At 34.4% G+C, this 21,948-nt stretch overlaps 1 protein-coding gene across 1 annotated transcript in view; it reads left to right on the top strand.

Annotated features, from left to right (window-relative positions):
• LOC133204526 (ATPase MORC2-like) overlaps nt 1-21,948 on the top strand; it is a 38,384-nt gene that overhangs the window by 4,592 nt on the left and 11,844 nt on the right. The window contains exons 7-24 of the mRNA XM_061340272.1: nt 697-771; nt 1,011-1,228; nt 1,625-1,870; nt 3,188-3,233; nt 3,839-3,924; nt 4,396-4,536; nt 7,009-7,163; nt 11,484-11,508; nt 11,687-11,790; nt 11,990-12,095; nt 12,508-12,601; nt 12,870-12,908; nt 13,022-13,270; nt 13,546-13,707; nt 14,010-14,261; nt 18,011-18,086; nt 18,204-18,246; nt 18,336-18,425. Of these exons, the coding sequence (XP_061196256.1) occupies nt 697-771; nt 1,011-1,228; nt 1,625-1,870; nt 3,188-3,233; nt 3,839-3,924; nt 4,396-4,536; nt 7,009-7,163; nt 11,484-11,508; nt 11,687-11,790; nt 11,990-12,095; nt 12,508-12,601; nt 12,870-12,908; nt 13,022-13,270; nt 13,546-13,707; nt 14,010-14,261; nt 18,011-18,086; nt 18,204-18,246; nt 18,336-18,425 (2,207 nt within the window). The remainder of the gene's footprint in view (nt 1-696; nt 772-1,010; nt 1,229-1,624; nt 1,871-3,187; nt 3,234-3,838; nt 3,925-4,395; nt 4,537-7,008; nt 7,164-11,483; nt 11,509-11,686; nt 11,791-11,989; nt 12,096-12,507; nt 12,602-12,869; nt 12,909-13,021; nt 13,271-13,545; nt 13,708-14,009; nt 14,262-18,010; nt 18,087-18,203; nt 18,247-18,335; nt 18,426-21,948) is intronic.

Raw genomic sequence — 21,948 nt, 5'->3', positions numbered from 1 at the left:
CAATTTTGGTAGGTATAAGGTCATCAACAACAGGTCAGGTTTCGCATCTCGGTGTTAAATTGCAAATAACATGCAATTTAACAGAAAATATTTGAAAGTCTGGATAGCATAGTTTAAGTAGTCTACTGTGGAAATTTTAAAGTTTCTGAAGCATATATTCTGTTACATGTATCATTTTAATTTTTTCTTTAGAAGCTGATAAGTATTGATTTTTTATTTTTTCTGTTTTTCATTTGTTTTAACAGCTGATATGCTTCTGTGCATTTTATGTTTGTGCATTTTATGTCTGATATAATATGTGAGACTGTATTTACAATCTAAAAATGGACCCAAGGTACATAGTTGATAGTGTATTATTTTCATGCCACAAAACCACATATTCTTACTTCTGATTGATAATATGAACCACCCAAAGCTACAATAGAACATTTGGCACTTTTGTGCAATGTTTTATAGTGTGCCAGAATTTCCTCTGTAATATCTGAATAGATGTACACTTGGATCCGGACGCTTTGTTGTCATTAAGAGAGACTCATTAAAAGGTGTCCCTTGGACCCATGATAACCATTTTCAATAATCACTGTAAATGAGCAGTGTGAAGTCAATTGAATAATTCTTGAATTGCACAATAGGCACAGGATTGAGAAATTATAATAACAGTATGACTTTGAATTTATGTGTTATTTTTATTGGCAGGTTATTGTGCCAATTCCATCATTTGAAACAAATACCAGAAATACACTGGTAACAGGTGCCAAAGCAAAGGAAAAGGTGAGAATTGAAAAATACAATAAACTGACTCCATTTTATACATGAGATGGGCTCAAATAAATTTCCATTAAAATGATTTGGATTGAATTTTTAAAAATCTCGTTCATACCAAAATATTTTTTTTTTGTAATAATGGATGTTAATGTATCCAATATAAAGGGATTTATAGGGTTTTCTTGCTTAATGACCTTTATGAATTGATATCTTTGTATACATACATTCTCCTTTGTTTGTTGCAGCATAAACTAGAAATGGACATCATTCTAAAGTACTCTCCTTTCAAGACAGAGGATGAATTCTTTGCCCAGTTTGATAAAATTGAGGGCAACACAGGAACTTGTGTTATAGTGTATAATGTGAAACTATTAGACAGTGGAGATCCAGAATTAGATGTCCTCTCAGATCCAACGGATATTCTTCTAGCAAATCCAGAATCCGACTTTGACTCAGATGAGGGGTATAAAAATTTGTTTTATTATAGGGACATCAGTTCCAAAATAAAGACACTCTTGCCTATTCATTTTCTAGTTTTAGTCAGACATGATCCTTTAAATTTTCCTGAATGATCACTTAAGATATCCTTTAGCAATTAACTGATCAGAAATGGTGAAAAAAATTCCATCAGGTCTGTATAAGAAGAGTAAATTCAGTCTAATATCTGTGTTTATTATGATTTTAAGAAAAAATATAAATTAAGACCTGAAGTTCAAGCTGTTCTTTTTTTAAAGGCACTTTGCAGTGGTATTAAATAAAATAGCTTTTAAAAAATCTTTTTTTTGTCCTTCAGGAATAAAATATTCTGTGTCTGTGTTGTCATGATAATCATATCTTTGTTTTCTCTTAATATCTACAGATTAATGCCAGAGAGAAAATCATTTCGAGCATATACAGCAATATTATATGTGGATCCTAGAATGAAAATTTACATACAGGGCAAAAAAGTCCGCACGAAAAAGCTAGCATGTTGTTTATATAAACCCAAAATGTACAAATATTCTTCAAATCGATTCAAAGCTCGATCAGAGATGGAACACCAAAAAGCCAAGGAAGAGGCCAAGCAAGCGGAATCTAAATCTCGAGAGGCAGAGAGCAAAGCCAAGTTAGTACATGTAGATTAGTCAAATACTGGTATAAAACTTGGAATTATGTGTACTTAATCAGTGCCTTGAGATGTTAAACAAATGCCTACTTTGTTTGACTGACATGAACATTTTTGAGTAATACACATCACCAATGGGATATGTGCTTTTTTTTTATTTTGCTCACCTGAGCTGAAGGCTCAAGTAAGCTTTTCTAATTGAAATTTGTCTATTGATGGTTGTAAATTTTTCACTTTTTCATTTTCTCCTCCAGAACCACTGGGCCTATTTCAACCAAACTTGTCCAGGGTTAGATACCATTAAGGATGAAACAGTACAATACCAAACCATTAAATTTGAAATATGATACAGTACTTTTTAACGATACCTAAATCTTTAAATATTTTTTATTGAACAATGAAGTTATAGAATGTAATTATTATATAGATTATGTCTTTATAACATCTGTTTTCATTGGAAATTTTTTTAGACAAATTTTAGAAAATAAACTGGTACATGTATAATCTAAATCAATGATATACAATTATTTTGACAAGTTTGATATAAAAACCGCTTCTTACGGTTGCTAAGGGTCCAAGACCCTTGTTTTTGACAGTGACACTAAAAGACGACGGTGAATGACAGTCAAACCCACAGGTAGGACGGGGCCAAAATGGGTGATAAAAAGTTTTTCAGAGGAAATCTGAATATATAGGAGAAGTTTTCTGTAGAACAGCAAAGCCATGATTATTAGTCATGTTAAATGGAAACATCATCAGGTAGTGAATATTCATGTTTGTTCCAATCGAAACCCAGGGTAGGGTAAGGCTACAATAACCGATCAGAGGCAGGGGGTAGGGTTGGGTCATATTATGTGATCAAAGTTTTACATTGGAATATATAGGGACAAAATCTGATGAAGAGCCATAGTGACTCAGGTGAGCACTGTAGCCCATGGGCTTCTTGATTTTATTTCAACTGCATTTATGATAATATCAATTATTATATTTGAGGCAAAAATGTTGGTTGCCATTTCATTCATGAAATCTTTATATCTTTATTTACTACAGTTTGTACCATTAACCTTTTATGATCATTTGTCTGTGCAATCATATCTGGGTCTCAGTTATCGTTATCATTTTAAGAAGTCCATTACAGTTTTTTTGTAATTCTTTATATTTTAATGATGCAATGCATAGCAAATTTATTTTTGTCATTAAATCATTTTATTGGAGTAGTTTGTTAACGTTATAGGTATTGATATATGTACATGTCTGTGAAGTAGATAGTTAGAAATCTGAGCTTTACAAAATTAATTTTCTGTCTACTTTTCACAGGTTTCTTGAAAACAAATATGGGGATTCAGTTACCAAAGCCCAGAGGGTAAGTTGTAACTTTGTAAGGCGGATAAAGATTGTATCTTTGAATAGCTGATTTAAAAAATTATAAAATATTGTTGTTTATAAACAGAGGAAGTATTCTCGTAAGTTAAAACTAGCCTGTAAACCTTTGACATTTTTGTACTGATATAGTATTATTTATCAAGAACAAAATTACTTCCTGGAGTAAGTGATCATGGAATGTAATCTATAAAGGTAGTTTTATCATCATGACTGGAGAGGTGTTTTTTCCTTGCATTGGCTTTCACATTACAGCCATATGTTACCATGTACAATACAAATAATTTAGTATTGGTTACATGAGTCATTGACATTAGACTTTGTTGGTATTTTGATGAGTTCTTTTTTTTTTAAGTTGGATGCACCATTTGATAACCAGCCTATCTCCATTCATTACAGTTAAAGTAATAAATGGAGAAACCCTGAAACTTCAAGTCAAGAAAATGTACAAAGAAAGTATAGACTAGACATATTGGTACATTAATGCTTGTACTGTTCATGGGCATAAACCTTAGTATGTTAAAATATTTACATGTATTTTGAAATAAATAAGATGGGGATGATGTTGGAATATCTTCTTTAATACAGACAGAGTTAAGAAAGGCACAGGAGCATGCAGCAGAGATGAAGAGAGATGCTCTTCTCAAGAAGCAGGTAGCAGAAAGAAAGAGCAAGTGAGTAATCAAGAAAAAGAAATAGACAGGTTAAGATATGTAAATGATTGTTCCTTATTAAGAACCTCTGCCCCTCTGTAGGGTAAAATTTTTGGAGTAGCTCTGGTCCTCAAGTAACTACAAGTCCTACCCAAACCAAACTTGCATGGATATTGATCTTGGGATGCAAACTAATATGAAAAATTGAGTACAGTATTTGCCTTACTTGTAGATAACATTCTTAAAGGTTAGCTTCGTAATCTTTGATTACCTATGTTTTTCGTAATCTTTGATTACCATGTTTTTCTCTCTGAAGAGTGTCATGGTTGTGATTCAAGGCTGTTATTATGTAATCATATGACTGGTGCTAGAAGAGAAGGGGGTGTTCTGTTTTTCTAAAGAATATGTATGATTTGAAATGATAAATACATACATAAACATTGTACATTTGAATTTGGAACATCATCAATAGTTATGAATGTTTTCTTGTAGAGCTCTTAAAGATCCAAAACTTCTAAACTTTATTTTTGGAATCAACTTGGAGAACCGAGCCCATGATGGGGTATTTGTGTACAACTGCAGTCGACTCATCAAGATGTATGAGAAAGTTGGACCGCAGACAGAAGGTGGAGTGTAAGTAAAAGTGCATTGGGGGAGTGCCCAAGCTTATAGGGGAGTGGTCAGGCGGCCAGGGGGAGTGGCTAGGTTGTAGTACTGTAGCAGTGTTGCCGGCAAAACAGACACTTGGGGATCTCACGGTCCATCAATTATCTGTCTGGGAGGAACCATAAAAATTCAAAAAAAAATTATGTTACTGTATATAGGGAATTTTTGTCCAGTTTTTTTTTTTTGCCTTTGTCACAAATGGGCGAACTTAAAATGGGATGAAATCAAAGTAAACATACTATATCTTAAATACAATTGTGTATGGACAAATTTAAAATGGACAAAATGTAAGGGTGAAAATAACCATGTATATAGAAGTAATTATAAGATTCAAACATCACATGGTAAGTTTTATGTAAATTAATGTGTCAGGATCAATGTAACATCCTTTGAACTGGGCAAATAGTGTATAAAACATATCAGAATAACCAAATCCAAGTTAATTTATTTTTTTAGTATAAATGTAAATAAATGAACATAAGTCTTCTATACTACTCACAAATCTGTCAGAATTGCTTAATCATCAGGATCTTTCATAGGCTAATATCTTCTGAAAAAGAGTAGAAAAAATGCACAGAGCAAATGTATTTTTCTAATTTTCTTGGTCTTAAAAATAAGAATGCAAGAATTACTGAATTAATATAATTTAATTTTGAACTAATAATTTATAGCTTAAAATTGAACATGCATTCAAACCTTGTTATCTTGAACTCAATGGGACCAAGAAAAGACTTTGAGATATCTGAGGATTTCAGATATCCAGGGTAAAATACTTTTAAAAAAAAAAAGGGGGGGGGGGTTGGGACTTCCAAATCACTTTGGCATATCCATGGTATTTGAAATATCAGTGTTCGAGATACCGAAGTCCAACTGTATTAAGTGGACAGAGTGCTAGTCTGTGGTAATAGAATTTTAAGTAAGCAAGGAAACTTGGCCATCTACTTTTAACATGATGGTTAAACTTTATTATCTTAAACACTGGTATCTCTAGTACCATATGTTGAGGTGATATGGAAGTCCCATCCACTTATTCTTGTAAGTATTTTACCTGATAACCCAAATCCTCAAATATCTCAGTGTTTTTCTTAGTCCCATTGAGTTCAAGATAATGAGGTTTGACTCTATGTATTGAAAAATCCCTTTTATCTCTTTTAAAGCTTTTATTTTCTATATTGTTCCTGATAAGAATGTCAAAAATTGCGATTTAAAAATATAATTACCTTCACTTAATTATAAAATGTCATTGTGATATTAAGTATTTCTTTGGAGTGTTCCTTGAACCTTAGAGTTGAGATTAGCTGTGTATTTTAATGTTTGGCTTTGGTTTGGGATGTCAGATGAGATGGAAGGTATACCAGTATGTGAAATAGCTTCATTTTGCTAAAATAAGGAATGCATTTAATGTCTTTAGAAAATCTTCATTAGAGTAATAACCAAAGCATGTATTGCTCAGAATGTATGCATGGTTTTGAAAACATGCAGAAAGCTTAATTTGTCATTCCTCTTCGATTTTTTGTATCATTTCAATCATAGCATCTTGTTTATGCATGGTACTAAAATCATGCAGTGATCCAAACATATCTTTTGCAATTACTCAGCATACTTGTTTTACCATTACCCTGTTTGATAAATTAACCCTCATCCTGGTTTCATTATTTATGCCTTCTTAGTGGAAAAACTTCACCTCTGCGCAGGTATGTAGCATGTTTTGTGGGCTGAATATGGCTTCCGTTTATTGGCATGGGATAGAGACTTTTATATAAATGAAACATACTAAAAACATATATGGTATAGAAAGGACTGGGCATTGCTGAAAAATTTGCAGTATACTATGATATTTTAAGTTGTGTTAATATTCAGTAGGAAAAAAACAAATCTATGTACATTATTTATTTACATGTACATCTGTGATCTACCAAATGGGATTTTTTTAGCTGGTTAACTTGACTTTCAAAGTTATATTATCAAGAAATCGTCAGGAGTATAAATGTAATCCATTTTGACATGTTGTTAATGATTATTGGTACATTATAATTCAGTATCCCATCTACATGTAAATTCAGATATCACAATTTTATTACAATACACCAGGATATCAGTATTATTGCCCAGCCCTAGTTCAAAAAGTTATGTATAAAAATAAATCTTTTTATGATGATATATAAATTTCTGGAAGGTAAACGGAAATGAGAGTTAATGAATCTTTGGATAGGAAGCGTGTATAAAATTGCCTTTGTCCTTTGCTTTCTTTCATCATCATTCTTATGTATGATCTAATTTTTTGACTTAAATATTGTTCACTGACAACATCTTCATTTTTGCAGCTAAAATGATATGTGTTAGGATAGTGGCTTTACTTTTATGCTCCAACCAGGTGTCTGCCATTTGTATGAACATGTTGATGACATTTTTAAGTCGCTTTTTCTCTGTTGTTGACAGATACTGCAGTGGGGTTGTAGGGGTGGTTGATATCCCATATTTGGTGCTGGAACCCACACACAACAAGCAGGACTTTGCAGATGCCAAAGAATATCGACACCTACTGAAAGCCATGGGGGAACACATGGTCCAGTATTGGAAGGACATTGGTGTTGGTCAGTTTCATAAGAATTTTTAAGACAGATATGTGGTTGATATTTATGATCTGGCAACCTAATGATGCTAAGGGCTATTCCAGTAGAAAAATCTACCCGACCCCTGGATGGCCAAAAAATTTTATGCTATCCTTTGGGGTGCTTATGAATAAATCAATTCTGTTGTAGGTAAATGGATAATTTTGGCCCCACTCTGCAGGTGCCCTATAGTGATCAGTCTGTCCATCTGTCCATTGGATATCTTTTATCCAGAGCATATTTTCTCTCCCCATGACCCACAAACTTTCTAGTGCAAAATTTACTCATAGACTGGACTGGGTAGAGGATGCAGTGACCTGAACAAATTTTTTTTAGATTAAAGTTCAGGGTCAAAAAATCCTTTTTCTGCTGCATATTTTCTCTCCCCTTGGCCTTCCTGGCAAAAAATTCACCAATAAGAGTGGGTAGAGGGTGTGCAGTGATCTTAGGCCAAATTTCTTTCTCCTTAACACTGAAACAAAATTTTACTAAGTTCAAAATGGTCCTCTCCAAAAACGGTTCTTTAGATCTTTCTGCCATCCAAATGTCCATTGTTTAAAGCGAAACCCTTCGAAATGGTCACTATCTCTTTGATGTCTTGTTAACATCTAATTCCAGAAATATCTTCTAACCCTGCACGTTTTTTTAGCTATAAGTTCTTTTTCTTTTTAAACCATAACCAGGTCTCTTTGAAACGTCTGTAGCATTAATGAATTGAAAACAAATTTGAACAGACAGTAAATTGAGCCTGATTTATTTTTTGCTTCTTCTCATATTCCAAGATCATTATTATTGATGTGGTAACAAATGGGAGTAATTAATTAACAGCTGCAGCTGCTTTAAGCTGTGTACTTTAGGTCATATCTCATTTGTAAAATAAAATTTTATGGTAAGTTTATAAAATTACTAGCGATGTCAACGAGTACCCAGTTAACCGGGTACTCGATCGAACGTCCGAGTATCGAATACTAAAAATGGTACTCGGTTACTCGGATGTGTATTTTTTCTTATTTCAAAATACCTATTTTTATCAAAAACTTATCAAAAAATAACTTAGATGTGCATACGGTAATTAGCGTGTCGTCACCTATACCTGTAAAACACCCGTTCTCGCCTGTGACTGTGTATATACAGTACTTGGTGGCCAATCACCTGGTACACAGCTGTTCTCACCTATTGTGGTCCTTAGTTTTTGAATGGCTTCAATGAATGTTTTCGGTGTTCATCGTTTAAATATGGTCTATTATCTTCAAATCATTTCAAAATTATTTAGTTAATATACGGCAGTGAAATCGGACATGCATAGAAACACCGCTACCCACTTCAAAAGTGAAGAAATATTTAGAAATAACTAAAGATTAAAAAAAAATATTGAAAGTCAGTTTGCTTAGTAAGTTTAGTGTATACAGGGGAAACAACCAACAAATGAAATAATATTAGACTAGCGATCCCAGCAACGTCCGTTCCTTCTCTTTCGCTAGTCCAATATCATCACAAGCCTGCTTAATAGATTGTTCTCCTTTTGCGTTGATGAAATAAATCCTGAAGAAGAACTAAACCATTTGTAATTTTTGATGTATTAATTGTGTCGTTTGTGTTTATTTGATAAATAAATTTAGTGCCAAAAAATCAATTCCGTTGGACTCCATGTTAATATACATTTATAAATGTGATAAAAAACAACTTTGGAGTTTAACAAAGCTTAACGGGGCTCAACAAAATTAACAGACTTGTATTAACATTTTTTCCGAGTACCCGGGTACTCGATCGGAAAAACGTCCGAGTAACCGATAATCAAAAATAGACCAATTTGACATCCCTAAAAATTACTTTCAAAGATTATATGACAAATACAGGTGACTCTTGATGGCTCGAACTCCAATCTCTCTTTAAGTTTTTGATTTCTCGAAGTAAAACTCTGGTCCTGTAATTCCTGATATATTGAAATTCTGATCTCCCTAAGTTCTCTATCGATCGAACCAAAATCTGAGTCCAGTTACACAGATTTCATTGTTTTTCACTGTTCATCTCTCAGTGCATGCACACTAACAGTCAAGCACGAGATTAATTCAGCATGGACTTGCTTGGATATGAATGCCTGAGGCTGGCATGGATGTATAAATTGAGTGTTTATATAGGTGACACTACAACTGTGTGTCATCCAAGAGTTAATACTAAAATAATTGGTTGATTGGTCGATTACAAAAACAGATAGCTATATATGACTGATTCTGATTTGAGAGTCAACAAGGCATGTCAATAATTTCTCATAAAATATAATTATTTCATTTCTCTGCAATCCCAGTATGGCAACCATTGCACAAAATTCCTGTCTTAAGAAATGAAAAGTGTTTACAGAGTAATCTGGCAAAGAAAACGGTCAACCTAGAGAGATCAGGTGTGCTATTCAGAATTTAATTTTTTACACTAAATACCAACTGAGTGTAAAAATGAATTAAGAACAAATAAATATTGAAACTCAAATTTTTTTTAAATTTATTTAAGATACATTATTTGTTGTTGAATTCAAGTGAATTACCAGTAGAATACGAATGAAAATGTACCAGGATGTTTTTCTACTTCAGTTAAACATAAAATTGAACCATAAGGATTGGACCTGAAAATTCCGAATTTCATTCCCCTTTCGATCTTGAAAACCACTTCATCAGACTTTTGTTTTAGGTCCCTTGAACTTCAAGAGATCTCTAGTCATCTATATAACATAAAAACCACTACCAAAATGTTCATAACCATAAATAAATTGCTTCTATCCCAGGTTCCTGTATGAAAAATGCATTCTATGCATGGTCCTCTTTTTAGCTCACCTGAGCTGAAAGCTCAAGTGAGCTTTTCTGATCACCCATTGTCCGTCGTCCGTCCGTCTGTCCGTCCGTCTGTAAACTTTTCACATTTTCAACTTCTTCTCAAGAACCACTGGGCCAATTTTAACCAAACTTATTACAAAGTATCCTTGGGTGAAGGGGAGTGTAAATTGTTAAAATAAAGGTCCAAGTCCCCTTACAAGGGGAGATAATCAAGAAAAGACAAAAATAGGGTGGGGTCATTAAAAAATCTTCTTCTCAAGAACCACTGGGCCAGAAAGGCTGAAACTTATGTGGAAGCATCCTGGGATAGTGTAGATTCTAAATTGTTAAAATCATGACCCCCGGGGGTAGGGCGGGGCCACAATAGGGAATCCAAGTTTTACATTGAAATATATAGGAAAAATCTTCAAAAAATCTTCTTCTCAAGAACCACTGGGCCAGAAAAGCTGAAACTTATACAGAAGCATCCTTGGGTAGTGTAGAATCTAAATTGTTCAAATCATGTCCCCCGGGGGTAGGGCGGGGCCACAATAGGGAATCCAAGTTTTACATTGAAATATATAAGAAAAATCTTAAAAAATCTTCTTCTCAAGGACCACTGGGCCAGAAATACTGAAACTTATATGGAAGCATCCTGGGGTAGTGTAGATTCTAAATTGTTCAAATCATGACCCCTGGGGATAGGCCGGGGCCACAATAGGGAATCCAAGTTTTAAATTGAAATATATAGGAAAAATCTTAAAAAATCTTCTCAAGAACCACTGGGCCAGAAAAGCTGAAACTTATATTGAAGCATCCTGGGGTAGTGTAGAATCTAAATTGTTCAAATCATGACCCCCGGGGGTAGGGCGGGGCCACAATAGGGAATCCAAGTTTTACATTGAAATATATAGGAAAAATCTTTAAAAATCTTCTCCTCAAGAACCACTGGGCCAGAAAAGCTGAAACTTATATGGAAGCATCCTGGGGTAGTGTAGATTCTAAATTGTTCAAATCATGACCCCCGGGGGTAGGGCGGGACACAATAGGGAATCCAAGTTTTACATTGAAATATATAAGAAAAATCTTTAAAAATCTTTTTAAGAACCACTGGACCAATAAAGCTGAGACATATTTGGAAGCATCCTGAGGTAGTGTAGATTCTAAATTGTTCAAATTTTGACCCCCCGGGGGTAGGGCGGGGCCACAATAGGTATATTAAAAGGGGGGAAATCTGGTAAAGAACAGCATGGCCAAAGTTACTCAGGTGAGTGATGTGGCCCATGGGCCTCTTGTTTTTAAGATAAATTTTCTGGAGTCCTAAGGTAGGATAGAATTTTTTACTGGAAAACCCCATAAGAATACTCAGGTATATATTTTTGAAAACAAAATTAAGTTAGCAAGTTTCTTTTCATACCAAATTTTTTTTTTCCAAAATGTGATATTACTTTCAATTGGTCTAATGATTTCAGTTGAGTTTTTTTGGATCTTTTTACAGCTCAACAAGGAGTTACAAAATTTTGGTAAGTACATGTACTTGACTGTAAAACATACATGGTGTGTATGAAAAAGTTTTATCAGCAAAACATGATAAGTTTCTTGAGAAATGCTTTGAGAGTCTGATACCAGATGTCAAGCTTTTATTTTGAACAAAAAATGAGAAGATCTAGTAACACAGGTACATGAATGTCTTTTTCCCAGGGAGAACTTTGGGTACATCTCTCAAAAGTGGAAAGATCCACCATCACAAGATATGAAGTTTGTGAGGAAAAGGGCAATGCAAATTAATGTAACATTACAGTGTGGTAAGTACATGTATATTTTGTGTTATCAGGTGTAGTAGTGAATGTAGAAATTATAATTTCATTGTAAATGTGAAACAAGAATACATGTCTTGTTTTGATGGCATGAGTTAAAATTTTTTAATATTTTGTTATAAACTTCTTTACAAAATACCTGCGTAAAATTCGAATTACCATCTTGAATGTTCACGTTGAATTTTAGATAATTGCCTGCGATGGCGGACCTTACCATTTTCATCGAATAATATCGGCAAAGATTTCGATGATGATTGGGTGTGTGCAATGAACCCTGATGTTCAACATAATAAGTAGGTGTTTAATGTACCATACAGTACATATCACATGTAAAATCAAATTCATATTGTGTCAATTTCACTTCAGTTGGGTAGAGGATAAATCTGGTTTGAAGTATGAGGTGAAGAGTTTCTGGAGATAAATTACTGTAGAATCATTTTTTTTTACATACTGTTAAAAGTTTACTTTTTTGTGAGTGTGATTTCATAGATATATACATGTATATTGTAAAAGATTCTTACATTGTGAGAGTTACATGTACATGTAATATGGAAAAAATTTCCAGTTTCCTTTTTTGTGCGTATTGCTAATTCATGGGAAGGGTTATTTATGAATGAAACTGCAATGAAATACATGTATATTGATTTTATAGTAGGTGAATTTTTCTGGATAATCTTAATATTTGGTACTTTTTTCCCTTTGAAGATGCTCAGCAATAGAACAAAAGATGAATATACCTGAAGGGATGTTAAAGAAAGAAGTGAAAACAAAGGAACAGAAAACCAAAGATATAGAAGAGGTATAATTGGAATTAGATAGAAATATTTTGAACTAAGTCTTGAGACATTTAAGCCATCAGTTATCAAAGATAGAGAAAAAAAATTGTGTAAAATGGATGGCAAAGGTGCATCTCTTATGAAATACATATATTCATTAATGTTCTGCAACTGGTTGCAATAAATAACATTGGATAGGGGAAATTTTCATCAGTTTTGTTTTTGCCCATTTAGTTCTTTTGTTAGCATTGTTAATCTCTTTAATAAGATATTCTTTATTTTTGAACAAAGGAAATCAAGAAAAAGCAAGAACTCCTACAGAAAATGAATGTAAGTGCTGGTTATCTCTGGTGAATATTCAGAAAGACACAGACATTGTCTTTGAGCATTTGTTGGCTTTATGACATGCTGTACATTTACTGAGAAAGTATGATCTAATTTAGAAAACAAAGGCAGTGACATCGTCACGGCAGGCAGCTGAAATGGAAAGGAAAAGACGTGAAGAAGAAGAGAGGCAACAAAAAGAGGAAGAGGAAAGGAGGAAAAAGGAGGCAGAGAAGAAGAAACGGGAAGAGAAGAGGAGGAGAGAGGAGGCTGAGCGAGAACGGGAGAGGAGGGAGCAGGAGAGGAATGCCAGACTGGAGAAGGCCAAAAAAGAGAGGGAAAAGGCAGAACGGGAAAGGAAAGCCAGGGTACGGATATCCAGGAATGCTGGAATTTGTAGCTGAATAGAATTCTTTTGTATGTAAGAACTGCACAAAACAGCTCCTCAGAAACATTTATGTTGATTTGTCTTGATGTCCTGGTGGGCAAGTGGGTGGGTGTTCATCCCATTAGTTTCCAGATGATAACTTTTCGAATGCATTATTAGTTCACAATTCACAAGTAGCAAATCATGAGAAAAATGCTTATGGTGTTCTTTCTGAAATGAAGGACAATGTTTATGTTGATTGGTTCTGTTCTGTAGGAAGCAGCTGTGGCAGCTAAAAAGAGAGCAATGTCTCCCCCAGCTGCTAAATCCAAGGCCACCGTCAACAACTCAAAATCAAAAGCCATCCGGTCACCAACTGTATCACAGTCCTCCATGAAGAACCCCCGAGTTACTCTTACCAACATTAAAAATACACAGGTATGCACAGTGAAGAAATGTTACGATGTGGGACCTGAGATTAAGAAAAATAAATGACATGAGTGGCTGGTCATCCAGGTTTCTGTAACTATCTTTGCAGCTAGCTCCTTTTGTGATGTTTTCAATTCTAAATACATGTGGCAATTTCCTTTTGTAAATTCTAGAATATCCCAGTCATACAGTGTGCGAGTTTAAAGTAAAAGTTAGACATATTTTTGAATCTGCCATATCAATTCCAGAACATCGGTCACACATGAAAATTAGTTTATGTATAAAACTGTATATATATTACTTCTTGACAGAATTTTGATGGGACAGGAGAGGAAGTTGTGAATTCAGTAGGGAAGAGGAAGTCCCATGTCTCCAGTGATTCCGAGGAACTCCCCAGTCCTGCTAAAAGATCTAAAGCCACCTCCTCAGTGGACTCAGAAAGTGACATTGTGAACTCTAATAAACACAAGTCTGTGGAAACACAGGCAGATGATACAGAGGATGAAGCACCACCTGTCAAAAGGGGGAGGAGATCAGCATTTAGTAACTCAGTAGCAGATATAGTACGCATCATTTCGGTTATCAGTGCAATTTTGACATTTTATTTACTTTAGCAGGCTTAGAGTGGTTTTGCTACAAAGGTTCATAATGTTTAGATTTGTTTTTTTAACCAAACCTTTATTAGCTCTTCTGAGCCACAGGCTCAAAGAGCTAATGCTATGGCCATTAGTGTGGTGTGCATAACTTTTTAGAATATGGGCCATAACTCAAGAACCTCTTGGCCAATTATTGTCAAATTTGTCACAGGGTATCCTTGGCCCAAGGGCTCCGGTTTATAATAAAACTAGGGTTGTGACCCTTAAACAAGGGGAGATAATTAGGAAAATAGAAACAAAAGTACTGGTTGCTAAAAAATCTTCTTCTCAAGAACCACTGGGCAGATTATCACCAAACTTACACAAAAGGATGAGGATATGTTGTAAATTAAAATTTGCACGGGGAATCACCCTGGGGCAAAGGGCATGGTTTCAAGGTCACTTCAAAGTTGACCAAAAATTACATTTTACTAAAATGTTGATATTTTGCTTACTATAAGGACTAGGATCATCAAATCTTGTCAGTTGATGCATGAAAGGACGTCATATCATGTTGACTCAAAAGTAGGTCACTGTGACCTTCTTTTTAAATTTTGCAGCCATTCTTTTTCAAAATGATTTAGAGGCATATTTTGAACAGTTTAAGGCCTATGATCATCAAACTTTGTCAGTTGATGTATCTTGCGTCCTCAGAGTACGTCGACTAAAAAGTAGGTCTTCTTGACCTACTTTTTGAATTTTATGGCTAATCTTTTTCAAAACAATAAAGGTCATTAATTCGAAAATTGAGAGGTTTAGAATCATTAAATCTTGTAAGATGATGCATCTTGGGGCCATAAAACATTTATTAAAATGTAGGTCACAGTGACCTACTTTTTGAACTTTGCAGCCATTCGATTTCAAAGCGTTTAAGAGGCATAATTTGGACATTTTAAGGCCTATGATCATAAAACTTTGTAAGTTGATGCATCTTGGGTCCCCGAAAAACTTCAACTGAAAAGTAGGTCAATTGACCTACTTTTTAATTTATATGACTTTAATTAAATATTTCAGGTACTATTTGGCTTAGAATCATCAAACTTTGTCAGTTGATGCATCTTGGGTCCTTGGAGTACAACAACTGAAAAGTAGGTCACCGTGACCTACTTTTGAAATTCTATAGCTGTATTTAATATTTTCGGGTACTATTTGGCTTAGAATCATCAAAATTTGTCAGTTGATATATATTGGGTCCTCGGAGTAGGTCGACTGAAAAGTAGGTCACTGTGACCTACTTTTGAAAACTTATGGCTTTAATTAAATATTTCAGATACTTATTTGCCTAAAATCATCAAACTTTGTCAGTTGATGCATCTTTGGTCCTTGGAGTATGACAACTGAAAAGTAGGTCACCCTGACCTACTTTTGAAATTTTATGGCTGTATTTAATATTTTATGGCTTAGAATCATCAAAATTTGTCAGTTGATATATCTTGGGTACTCAATGTAGGTCAACTGAACAGTAGGTCACCGTGACCTACCTTTCAATTTATATGACTGCAATTAAATTTCGGGTACTATTTGGCTTAGAATCATCAAACTTTGTCAGTTAATGGATCTTGTGTCTTCGGAGTACAACTGAAAAGTAGGTGACCTGACCTACTTTAGAAAATTAATGGCTTTAATTAAATATTTCAGGTACTAACTGGCTTAGAATCATCAAACTTTTTCAGTTGATGCATCTTGGGTCTGTAGAGTTAGTTGACTGAAAATGAGGTCACTGTGACCTATTTTTGAAATTTTATGGCTATATTAGCTCACCTGAGCCAAAGGCTCAAGTGAGCTTTTCTGATCACATTTTGTCTGTAGTCTGTCTGTCTGTCTGTCTGTCTGTCTGTCCGTCTGTAAACTTTTCACATTTTCGACTTCTTCTCAAGAACCACTGGGCCAATTTCAACCAAACTTGCCACAAAGTATCCTTGGGTGAAGGGGATTCAAGTTTGTTCAAATGAAGGGCCACGCCCTCTTTCAAGGGGAAATAATAAAGAATTAGTGAAAAATTAATAGCATCTTTTAAAAATCTTCTTCTCAAGAACCACAAAGCTAGGGAAGATGAAACTCACGTGGAAGCATCCTCAGGTAGTGTAGATTCAAGTTTGTTCAAATCATGACCCCCGGGGGTAGGGCGGGGCCACAGTGGAGGATCAAAGTTTTACATAGAAATATATAGGAAAAACCTTTAAAAATCTTCTTCTCAAGAACAGCAAAGCCATGATGAGTCATATTTATATGGAAGCATCCTCAGGTAGTGTAGATTCAAATTTGTTCAAATCATGACCCCAGGGGGTAAGGCGGGGTCACAATGGAGGATCAAAGTTTTACATAGAAATATATAGAAAAAATCTTTAAAAATCTTCTTCTCAATAACAGCAAACCCATGATGAGTCATATTTATATGGAAGTATCCTCAGGTAGTGTAGATTCAAGTTTGTTCAAATCATGACCCCCTGGGGTAGGGTGGGGCCACAATCGAGGATCAAAGTTTTACATAGAAATATATAGGAAAAGTCTTTAAAAATCTTCTTCTCAATAACAGCAAAGCCATGATGAGTCATATTTATATGGAAGCATCCTCAGGTAGTGTAGATTCAAGTTTGTTCAAATGATTACCCCAGGGGGTAGGGTGGGGCCACAATGGAGGATCAAAGTTTTACATAGAAATATATAGAAAAAATCTTTAAAAATCTTCTCAGAACAGCAAAGCCATGATGAGTCATATTTATATGGAAGCATCCTCAGGTAGTGTAGATTCAAGTTTGTTCAAATGATGACCCCTGGGATAGGGAGGAGCCACAATGGGGGATCAAATTTTTACAAAGGAATATATGGGAAATTTTTTAAAAAATCTTCTCAAGTACAACAAAGCCATTTGTTATATTGACATGAAAGCATCATCAGGTAGTTTAAAATTCAAGCCCCCCCCCCCCCCAATCTTTTCAATACTGAACTGATTTGTGCTTTTGCCTTGCCAATGTGCTCAGGTGAGCGATGTGGCCCATGGGCCTCTTGTTTAAATATATCAGGTACTTGTTGGCTTAGAATCATCAAACTTTGTCAGTTGATGCATCTTGGGTCCTCAAAGTATGTCATCTTAAAAGTAGGTCACTGTGACCTACTTTTGAAATTTTATGGTTATAATTTTAAAACTATTTTAGGTATTAATTGGCTTAGAATCATTAAACTTAGTTGATGCATTTTTGGTCCTCAGAGAATGACAAGTGATAAGTAGGTTACCATGACCTACTCTCAGGTACTAATTGGCTTAGAATCATCTTGGGTTCTCAGAGTGTTTCATCTAAAATGTAGGTCATGATGATCTTCCTTTGGAATTTCAAGGCTTTTTCTAAATATACAGGATACTTAGAGGCTTCAAATAGAAGTGATAGGTTGTACAGTTTATCAGAAGAGTGATTCAAGGCCCTTGGACCATATACTGGAAGTAGAAAATCAATAAGGGAGGGCAACTATGTTAAGACAAACTGTTCAAGTTGGAAATGCTAAGGTTATTGAATTACGGCCACTGCTTTCTCACTTTTTCTAGGTGCTAACCCTATGGTGAGGGTAGCCCTAGTCCAGGCCCTATGTTACCCTAACTCTGATGCATTCAGTCTCAAGTTTTGTAGCTTATTGGGGTGTGTTGCAATATTTAGAATAAAGAAGGTATATTTTCTTTGCAGTCTTCATGTGAAGATGATTCAAAAGTAGAAGACAATGACGTAGGTCGATTGTCGTCAACAGATGCTGACAGTGATAGTAAGTAGTGCAAAAAATTCATACATATTGGTATGGTTGAAGTACATGTATTTTACGAAAATAATTGTGCATGTCTCTAATTTATGGTTCATATTGCAATTTTTTCCTAAATTTTAGGTGAAATTGGGACCAAAGTAGAAGTTCAAGTCAGTAAGAAATGGTAAGTTTTGTGTGGAGTAATGTTTGGAGGAATAATGAAATGGAATGAGGAGGATTTTAAGTAATGTCGGGATTTCTTTTTGATTTTAGGTACACTGGCAGGGTGGTTAAAGTCAACCACGCAGACAAGAAATGGAAAGTTAAATTTGATAACAATCCCAGGGACAAGTATGATAAATGGTAAGTGTTTTATATAGTGTCACATTACTGGTTTCTTATTATAGTACATTATATAGGTGGAATACCTTAGATGGATTTGGAAAAGATCATAACTGCATTATGTAAAGATGCAGAAGCTTGCACATTTTGAATTTTAGCTCCATGTTTTGTATGTTTAGGCACAGTGATGCACACTTAACTCATGAATAGAATGCAATACTCGATTGTGATCAAGGTTATGAAGTAGTGTGAGCTTTGAGTGATTTTGTGCTTTCATAGAATATCTGTAGATCAGGAAGACATTTTCTGAGATATAGACTTAAAGATGATGAATGAAACAGTTCATAAACACTTGGAAATGTGATTTACCAGCATTTAGTCAAATATTAAAAAAGAAAATAAGGGTGCAAATGATATAGTCAATGATCAATATCTTAACAACTGACATCACATGAATATGAGTACTTCAGCGTGATAATAGCTAATGTTGCAATGATAGAGGGAAAACACGTGAAAATCTTACCTGTGGTCAGTGGAGTACTTGTATATAGGAAATTCTGATACCTGATGTGTGACATTACAGAACCTTTTCTCCCCTAATAACTGTTCAGAATTATGTTACACACACTAGTGGGAGTTTATTTCTTGAATGCACAGCTGTGTTGATTAACCATAAGTCGATGGAATGATTTGCTTTGAATTGCCCAATCTGAACATCTTAAGTTTTTTTTTTCAGAAATTTGTTCTAAAAAAATAGTCATATCAGAATAAAGCTACCATATTGGACTTCAGCTCACAATGTCATATTGAACTGGATAGACTGAAAAGTGGCAGTAATCTGGTGTTACTGCTATCTGGAACTTTTATTATATACCTTACTTTCTTTACAACTGCTTGGCCAATATCCGTAGTCAAATATGAAAGAAAGTGCCATTAGTATTTAAAGGGCAAAAAAAATGTGTACAGTCGGAAGTCTACATTCCGTATATGGATAGGTAATAAAAGAAATTATGGAAAGAAAGTGAAGTTACAAAATATTTTTATATTTTTTGAAATTTAGTTGAGCTAAGATGGCATCTGGTGAGCACTGTGGCATTTGTGTCCTATTGCTTCTGAGAAAGTTAAGATTGTCATTATGAACAAATCTAGAAAATATGTATCAATTAATGAACAAAAGTGTGATTATGTCCCATATTTTGATATTTACCAGTACTGTGCACTGTGTCTTTTCAACAACAACAAATAAAAGTGGAAGAAAAAATCTCTCCTTAGGTTTGTACTATTATCTGATTGTCAGAAACAAGATGATGTACTTCTTTTCTTATACACATTGTAAATAAGTAAGCTGTGAATTGTTAAAAGGGCACAATTATGGAAAAAAAGTACACCATATGAGTAATGAATTAGGTAATAATCATATACATGTATGTATTGTCAGGCAATTCAATGCATGTCTAATTAGGGCCCTGCAAGGATTTGCGGGTTCCCTATAGTAATCACTCTGTCTGTCTGTCTCTCATTCTTCCATCCACAAATTTTCTGTTTTTTTTCCAATAACTTTTTTGTAGTTGACCAATTAAGTTCAAATTTGGTATGTTGGTTGAAGAGGCAGTAAGACATATTTTGATGCTAAGTTTGGTTCTCTATGTCATCCACTTTGGAGCTGGGGTGGTGGGGTAGATTCCTTAACTTTACATTAGAATGAATGCCAGGGCAAAGAGAGATAACTGCTGAGAATGTTCCTATTGTAAACTGTGAAAGCTGCAACTAGTCCTATGAGATTAATTAACTTTCCTCTTGAAGAAAATCCAAAGCTTTATCTGTTTCTGTCAAATTGAGATTAATTAACACCTCTGTCTGCAAATGAAGTTTGTTTTGAAGTTAAGGTCCATTCTGAATGATTTACATTCTCTGAAATGTGGATTTAAATAATGTTCATACTTTATTTTGGTAAAATACACAATGAGTTATGATTTTCTTAAAAAAAAACAAGATATACATAAAGATATGTTTTTTTAATGGGTTTTTTTTATTTATTTACTTATTTTATTTATTTATTAATTTTTTTTTTTTTTTTTTTTTGCTGCCATATGTAAATTCAAGAATACTATTAATTTTAACCGGTAGTCCAATAATAAACTCATTCCATCATTACTGAAAAAGTTCTTATTGTAAACTTGGGAGAAAAGAATGTGAGAGCAGTACAATTAATCCCCTGGGATTAATTATCTTGTCTAGGGCAGAAAATTTTCCAGGCTTATCTTTGTCACTTTAAGATAAATTAACATTTGTCTGCAGTTGATGTTTGTTTTGAAGGTAAGGTCAAGCCTGGGTGATATTTGCATTCACTGAAGGCTGGCATTTTATAAAACACATGCTTTATTCTTGTTTAAATATACATTTAATTGAGTTATTATAGATATGATGTTTTTTACTGCCTTATGTAAATACAGGGATACTCTTTACAGGTTGTTGGATATTTATGAATTATCTTGAAATTTTATACAGTTGTTATTGCATATTCTTCTTTGTATATTTTTCAATTTTTGTAATCAATTAAAATTCTCATTCTGTAAGCTGCACCCTTATGTTTCTACCCCTTGAAGGGGCCCTTGCTGACTGGTCAGTTTTCTAGTTCTAAATGAAAATTTGTAGAAATATCAGTCTTGCATTAAATTATAAGTATGATGCAGCTTTACTGAGGAATTGTAAGAGAAGAAAAAAAATCATTGCAGCTTTATTATCTCCTTGTAACGAAGTTGAAGGGTATATAGTAATGCGCTTCTGTTGTGTGGGTGGGTGAGTGAGTGCATGCATAACGAAAGTTACACAAGTAGTAATTTATATCTAATCAGTGTGCTCTTTTGTGAAGGGATGCTCCACTTTGTGGTGCCCTTGTTACACAATTTATTGTCACAATTGCAAGGTATTTGAAAACTACAGTATAACTGTTGAAGATATAATGTATAAATACTGCATATAGTTGAAGGTAAGATTGAAAATTTTCTTCCCAGGAAAACCATTGTCAACTGAGGTGCAGCCCTTAACTACATGCAATATTTATTGGATTATACAAATAAAGGTGAAACAAGTGCACATAGATTCTGCACTTTCAATATTTTTGCGAATATCACCCATCATCAAGTAATGTTGACTGTTGCTAAGTTCTGGTTTCATAATTTAGAGGATAACCATATTTTTAAACAAATGTTCCTCCATAAATCAAATTCAACTAATTTACGTGAAAGTATAATACTGAGAAATGGAGCTCTTTCACTACAATCACCTGTAACCTGCTCCTAGTACAGAGGAATTGTGGGGGTTATTTCCCTTTGTACGGTTATCTGTGTGACTCATTCCAGCCTTGATTCTCTCTCATACAATGTGACTTCTATTTACAGTAAGACTGCCACTGAGAGGTTTATGTATGTCCAATAGACCTAATTCCTATACCATCTTGATAAGGCCTTTCACACCCATTCTTAGTGATGTTAGTCATAAGACGAAGACAATGTTTATATGGAGATCCACCACTGACACCATC

Source organism: Saccostrea echinata, unplaced genomic scaffold (assembly GCF_033153115.1).
Source record: "Saccostrea echinata isolate AGI-Se365-2 ecotype Australia unplaced genomic scaffold, CSIRO_AGI_Sech_v1 ptg000054l, whole genome shotgun sequence".
In the NCBI taxonomy this organism is placed as follows: Eukaryota; Metazoa; Mollusca; class Bivalvia; order Ostreida; family Ostreidae; genus Saccostrea; species Saccostrea echinata.
The sequence above is the reverse complement of the archived record's forward strand: the minus strand, read 5'-3'. Positions and strand labels throughout refer to the sequence as shown.